This window comes from Bison bison, unplaced genomic scaffold (assembly GCF_000754665.1).
Source record: "Bison bison bison isolate TAMUID 2011002044 unplaced genomic scaffold, Bison_UMD1.0 scf7180017864468, whole genome shotgun sequence".
Lineage (NCBI taxonomy): Eukaryota > Metazoa > Chordata > Mammalia > Artiodactyla > Bovidae > Bison > Bison bison.
This window is the reverse complement of record NW_011495029.1, coordinates 1,507,903-1,514,703: the sequence shown is the minus strand read 5'-3', so window position 1 is coordinate 1,514,703 and position 6,801 is coordinate 1,507,903. Positions and strand designations below refer to the sequence as shown.

Below are 6,801 nucleotides of genomic sequence, written 5' to 3'. Positions count from 1 at the left end.
AAGTGTTCCTTTCCTTTTTGAACACTTTCCAAAAAAAAAAAATCCTCATTACTTATTAAGCTAGACCCAAACTTCTGAGCCTGGATCAAGATCAACGTGCTGAGCCCCACCTCCCTTCCCTCCGGGTGTGTGGAGGGTCCTTGAACCCTGAGCCATGCCACTGGGTGTGCTTCTCCCTGTAAACAAACTGTCCTCATTCTCAGCCCCCTTCCAGCCTTCAGGCTGCTCCTGTGGGTGCACAGGAGAAGCATTTTCATTTATTTTCCTTTGAATTCCTGTAGCACAGACCCTCAGTATCGTGTATTTTAATCAACCCCCATTAAATTAAAAAGTTCTTTTTGAGAGAAAGAATTGTATTCATTACTGTCTGGCATACCATTTCACAGAGTAGGTGATCAATACATATTTATCAAATAAACGAATAACAATTACAAAGCACTTGAGTTTCATGTAATTGATACGCATTTAAAATTTTTTCTTTTTAATTTTTGGCTGTGCAGGGTCTTTGTTGCTGCTAGAGCTTTTTCTTGTTGCGGCGAGCAGGGGTTACTATCTAGCTCTGGTGCACAGGCTTCTCATTGCAGTGGCTTCTCCTGTTTCGGAGCACAGGCTCTAGGGCACGTGAGCTCCGTCCTTGTGGCTCCTGGGCTCTAGAGCATAGGATCAGCAGTTGTGGTGCACAGGCTTAGTTGCTCCACAGCATGTGGGATCTTCCCAGATCAGGGATCAAACCCACGTTTCCTGCATTGGCAGGTGGATTCTTTACCACTGCGCCACTAGAGAAGCCCTGAAAGTTTTTAAAATTATAAACAGAAATGATATACAATCAGTACCTATCAGTATAGTCACATTAGCTGTAGAATATTGAAATAATTCCTGACCACAGCCCTTTGTTACCCGACTGCCTCTTGCTACCAGCACTGGCCTGGTCTCTCCTCCCCTGGGAGCACCCGGACTCTGCAGCTCCCAGCTAACAGATCACTGCCTTGTGCAGCAGGAGCAATCCAGACCATGAGTCCACCAGTGGCTCCCATTCTGACCGATCCAGACCTGTGTAGTGTCACTGCTAAATATTTTAATAATCACCACTTATTATAAATAAAATGTAAACAGCTTGAAAATGGTGCCTCTCCTCACTGCAGAATCTCTTACAATCTGCAGAGACAGGAACAGAAAAGGAAGATGATACTCTGTAGGTCTCTGAAGGTTTAGGGAGCATCCATTAGGACTCAGTCTTCACGTAAAACAGGAGATAGGCAGTCTCCCGCCTAGAAAGAAAAAAAGTGCAAGGGCATCACTGAGACGAAACATTCAGAGTTCATTACTACATCATTACTTCTTGATAGAACACCCATCAGAAAACTTCCCGGTTTACTGGATCAGGTCTTCATCAATCTATCAGCTCAGGGCAGACAAAACTGGGGACCCGGGTAAATAACTATTAGCTAACATCTCAAGCAGGGGTTGATAAACTATGAGCCCATGAACTTAAGTAAATGTAACTGGAACAAAGCCACATATGCTCACTCATGTACCACCAGTGGCTGCTTTTGTGTTGCAGAAGCAGAACCAAGGAGCCGAGACACAGACTGTGTATCCCAGAAACTGAAACATTCACTCTCTGGCCTTTGACAGAAAAAGTCTGCCAAACCCTGATCTAAATAACGGGGGGTCACTGACAACCAAAAGATGACCAAGTGTATATCTAAGAGTGTATCTAAGGGAGATGCTTAGAAGAAAAGGAGAAGCAGCAGGTAGCAGGGGGCAGTGGGGGGGCAGGATTTCAAGCACAAATTTCACCCAATTTATCAGTTTCCAAGTGAAGACCTACTCGTGCGGCTGGGTCCATGTCCCACACCATGCTTAGTGTGCAATGACACCTCTAACCCAGAAGCTCTGCAGAAAAAACCTGCAAAGTCTCTGCTTTATCTCTGCCAAGCTTTTTCCTCTCCAGCCTCCCCTCTATGTAGTTACTGATTTTCAATAATATATTTACTGTTATTATTGACTAAATTCAAGCCTCCATACCAGACAACAGAGGAGGACAAGAGTGATCCTTGCTTCCGAAGAGTTCATGGTTAACGTGAAAGAATGTTATGCAGGTGAACAATGACCAAGCAGCGTGGTCCTGGCTGTGAAGAGGTGAGCACATGATGGAAAACACCTGAGAGGCTCCTGCACACCTGCCTGAATGGTGCTGGGAAGGCAGTACAAGGCAGGTGGGCAAGAGCAGAAGCACAGAAGCATGAAGGTGGTTTGCCTCAGGGACAAACTAGGAGAAGGGACAGCACGTGCAAAGCCAGGGATGGTGTGATTGTTTGGGAGCCTCAGACACTTTAGCACTGCTGGGTCTAAACTGCAAGAGGAGGACTTCCCTGGCAGTGCAGTGGTTAAGACTCCACCTGCCAGTGCAGGGGACACGGGTTCCATCTCTGGTCTGGGAAGGCTCCACGTGCCATGGAGCAGCTAAGCCTGTGCACTACAACTGCTGAGTCTGCAAGCTCTGGAGCCTGTCCTCTGCAACGAAAGAAGCCACCACAGTGAGAAGCTTGCACACCTGCAACAAAGAGCCCCCGCTCACCACAACCAGAGAAAGCAACAAAGACACAGCATTGACAAAAATTTTTCTTAATTAACTTAAAAATACATATGTAATTTCAAACCTTTATCTATGAAAAAAATTTAAAAAATAAACTAGGAGAGGAGCAGTGCAGTGGATGGGGCTGAAAAACGAGGCTGAGCATATTCTCTGGGCCTCCAAAGGTGAGTGGCAGCCCTTTCCTACAGCAACAGATGCCCTGAGTGAGTTCATGGGACCCACGACCCAGCCTTCCTCACCAGCGGTAGCTGTGATTCCCATAGGTACACTGGACGTCTTCCCAGGACACCTGCAAGGACAGAGACAAACCAGGTTAAGTGGCCAGAGAGTGATGGTGCTGCCAGCTGCCCTCCCTCCCCTAGACAGACCAGTCTGACTACTCCCAGGCCTGGTCACCCAGTGACAGGTGCTCGGCACACCAAGTCCCTCAGGTGCATTGTCTACACTTGGTTATGCTGGGCCCAGATTTTGTAACTCTTTCTAGAGCTTCTTGCCTTCATAGGTTAGTCCAGAGCACAAGGTTGCAGGGCCCTGAGCTGAGAATTCCAGAAACTGGGACGCTAAGCTAAGCAGACCGTAGCAGAGCTGTGAACCAGACGGGGCTCCATGCAGTAAAGGGCTTCAAATTTCACAAAGGCCCCCCTGCCACAGAAAACAGGATCTTAGTGTGTCTGGGTCACAATGGCCTTCCAGTCCTGGCTCAGAACCCATTAGAGATGGAGAACCCACGGCAAGAGGCAGTTTGGGAGGACGCTTCTCACCCAAGAAACATTGGAGTCGTTGAAGCAGAACCATTCTCCATCTTCAGAACTCCGGATGTAGGCACAGTAGTGACCATAGTCAGCGTTCCCCACGTGGGCGATCACAGCAAAGAGCTCATAGTGCCCTCCACACTGAAGGACACAAGGATAAAGGGACCCCCATCACACCTCCTCTTCCGACCCTCTGCTTCTCAGTGCCTCTCTGCCAGGCACTGGTGCGCCCAGGGCCCCAGAAGACCATCTCTGACCACAAGATGCTCATACCTAATTACAGCACAGCTGTGAAGCGAGGTTTCACACCAGGTTTACAGATAAATCTGGGAAGCAGTCTCTACCCCAAAACAAGAAGGAATGGGCAGTTGAGAAAAGCTCCCCAGAGACAATGTGCTTAAACTACCCTGAAGGATCTGTGGAGGGCATGGTGGTGGGGGATGGGGTTGAGGGATGGGGCAGGGGTGCAGGGACCCACTGAGGCCAAGTCAGGAGTCAAAACATCCCAGCAGCGGCAGCCTTGGAAGGCTCTGCGCAGAGGAGCAGCAGCATCAGATTTGTGTTTGAGAACACCAGAGTGAAGGCATATGAAAATGGCTTGAGAGTCCAAGTGAAGCAGAGTCACAACTGAGAGCGGAAGAAGTGGGGAGAGACTGACCACCTGCAAGAAGCACCACGAAATGACAACAAGCATTATAAACATGATAATTACTAGCTAGCTTCCAGCATTTGGCTAAGTCTTCACATACATTACTTTTTTTATCCTAAAAGTGAACTAATATTTTATTTTTCCATGATTTACATACAATATTTCCTGGGAGCTCAGCTGGTAAAGAATCTACCTGCAATGCAGGAGACCCCAGTTTCTGGGTCAGGAAGATCTCCTGGAGAAGGGAACAGCTACCCACTCCAGTATTCTTGCCAGGGTTGCAAAGAGTCAGACATGACTGAGTGACTTTCACTTTCAAATACAATATTCTTCTACATATTACATCATAAAGCACCCTCAAAGAAAAAAATTACTTTGCGTTGTGAATTAAATGTTTCTTATTCCTCCTGACCAATTAAAGAGTCATATCTAGATGCTGAGTCTATAATTTTTTTCTTTAGAAACCTAAGGTTCATATGCTGTAAGAAAAATAATGAGCATAAATATATAATTTATGTGCTACAATATTAATAGCATACTTGAATTGTTATATGATAGGTGATAGACAAATGTATATATAATGTAAAATTTGAAAAGTGATATTTCCATTAGCAACACACTCAAATATTTTATGACATACTTGCTCAAGTGAACTACTTCAAAACAAGCTTAAACATTATTATTCTGGTTCTTTGTTAGATTTGTATTATTTATTGCTTTGCTAAAAGTTACAGCTTTTTATGATTTTACAGTGCTTTTAGCAGTCTTGTGATGACAATTTTATTAACTGCAGACATACTCACACACCTATGCTGTATATAAAAAATATGCCTAAATATGTTTAGCCACTGAGAGAAAACTGTCTTCACATCTTTCATGAGAAGTGTAAGAATTAGAAGCAGGAAATACTTTGCACTTCACTTAATAATACACCTTCAGGGACTTCCCTGGTGGCACAGCGGATAAGAATCCAACTGCCGATGCAAGGGACACAGGCTCGATCCCTGGTCTGGGAAGATTCCACATGCTGCAGATCTAACCTGCGAGCCACAACTGCTGAGCCCGGCTGCTGTAATTACTGAAGCCCACGCATCTAGAGCCTGTGCTCCACAACGAGAGAAGCCACCACAATGAGAAGCCCACTCACCACAATAAAGAGTAGCCCCTGACCTCCACAACTAGAGAGAGCCAGTACAAAGCAACAAAGACCCAGTAAAGCCAAAATAAATAAAATTTAAAAAAAAAATAAGATGCTATGGGAACTTCCCTGAAGGTCCACTGTTTAAAATAATAATAATACATCTTCAGAACAAGACATTCAAGGCTCATAAGACAATATGGTACGTCTTCATCTAACATGATGCATTCTGAAATGGATTTTGCATCTGATGAGAGCTAATGACTAAATAGGATTCTATGTTTAGAGATAAATGTGATTCATATGCACTATTTCATTTAATATCCACAACGAACCTGTACACAGGGTGTTGGCATCAATCCCATTTTGCAGACATGGAATCTGAGGTCAAGGAGTAGAGTAACTCACATCAGATTCAGAGCTTATCAAGAGGTGGGACCTCCACCCAAGCCTGCCTGGCTCTGAGGCGCCAGCTTTTGACTCCAGTACTGAGGAAGTGGGGGACAGATTTGTGTAAAGTTAAGGAAAAACAGTAAGTCATTCGGCAACTGATGGATACAGTGGGGAGGAGTAAGTAGGGGGCACTGCAAGGATGAACCCCAGATTCTTGGCTTGGAAATTAGGAAGATGTTGGTGCTATAAAGTTACACATGGAACAGAGGTATCTGGGGATGAAGACAGCGAGTTTCTCAGGACTCAGCTGGAGGTGGACACCCTGGTTTGGGGATCAAGAGTGAGACCTGGGTAGGGGACAGCGACTCGGAAGTCCTCAGTTTCAGATGATCGAAACCATAAGAATTAATGAGAAGACATTTGAACAATGGGAAGAAAAAGGAATGCGATGAAAATTAAATACCAATAAAAATGGGCAGGAAAGGACCCAGAAGCAGAGAAAGAAGCCCCAGGAGAGAGGCCTGGAGGAGACAGATTTGAAGCAGAGCAGAATCAGTAAGAGAGCATCATGGTAAGGGAAAGACCAGCATAGCCACCAGGTTTGGGGTAATTAACCCTGCTCCCTTTGGTCTCAGAAAAGCTAGATAAGAGATGATTCTCTGTGAAAAGGGAACAGTGGTGAGAGTCTTCATTTTGAGCAAGATCTCCACAAGAGTCAGGGAAATTGTACTTTTCTTCTCAATACAGTCAAATAATGTCCCTTACCTGAGACTCTGAAATGGGATTATGAAGGGGAGAGGATGAGGGTGGTACAAACTGTGAAATGAAAATATCTTCTGCCTATTAATAAACAAGGAATGTCACAGCCACCAGCGATTTCTGGCCTCCAAATGTGAATGAGGGCTCCCCAAAACTGAGGTCCAGCAGATGCTGCCACCCCACAGTGACTGCTGTGGGGGGGAGGTGATGCAAGAAGCCAGACAAACGAGGAAACAGGATTGGCTGAGGTGCTCAGGTCGCTGATCTGCACACGAAAGGAGTGAATCCAAGCCTAGAGGCTTGCACCCATACACAGAATGCCAAACTCCTTAGCTTCATACCTGATCTGTGATGTTCAGACTGCCTGCTCCCTCCATTGCAAACTTGTATGTAGACTGACTCCCTGGTGGCTCAGATGGTAAAGCATCTGCCTGCATTGTAGGAGACCGGGGTTTGATCCCTGGGTTACAAAGATCCCCTGGAGAAGGAAATGGCAACCCACTCCAGTACT

At 45.6% G+C, this 6,801-nt stretch overlaps 1 protein-coding gene across 2 annotated transcripts in view; it reads right to left on the bottom strand.

Annotated features, from left to right (window-relative positions):
* Window positions 1-745: 745 nt before the first annotated feature.
* Window positions 746-6,801, bottom strand: part of USP18 (ubiquitin specific peptidase 18) — a 30,645-nt gene continuing 24,589 nt past the window's right edge. The window contains exons 9-11 of one of the 2 annotated variants that reach the window (XM_010860567.1): window positions 3,361-3,492; window positions 2,839-2,888; window positions 746-1,268 (exon numbers count right to left, since the gene is read on the bottom strand). In XM_010860567.1, coding sequence (XP_010858869.1) covers window positions 1,223-1,268; window positions 2,839-2,888; window positions 3,361-3,492 — 228 coding nt within the window. In that variant the 3' untranslated portion in view covers window positions 746-1,222. Of the gene's footprint in view, window positions 1,269-2,838; window positions 2,889-3,360; window positions 4,013-6,801 lie in introns of those variants that run through there. The other variant, XM_010860566.1, reaches the window with a different exon arrangement.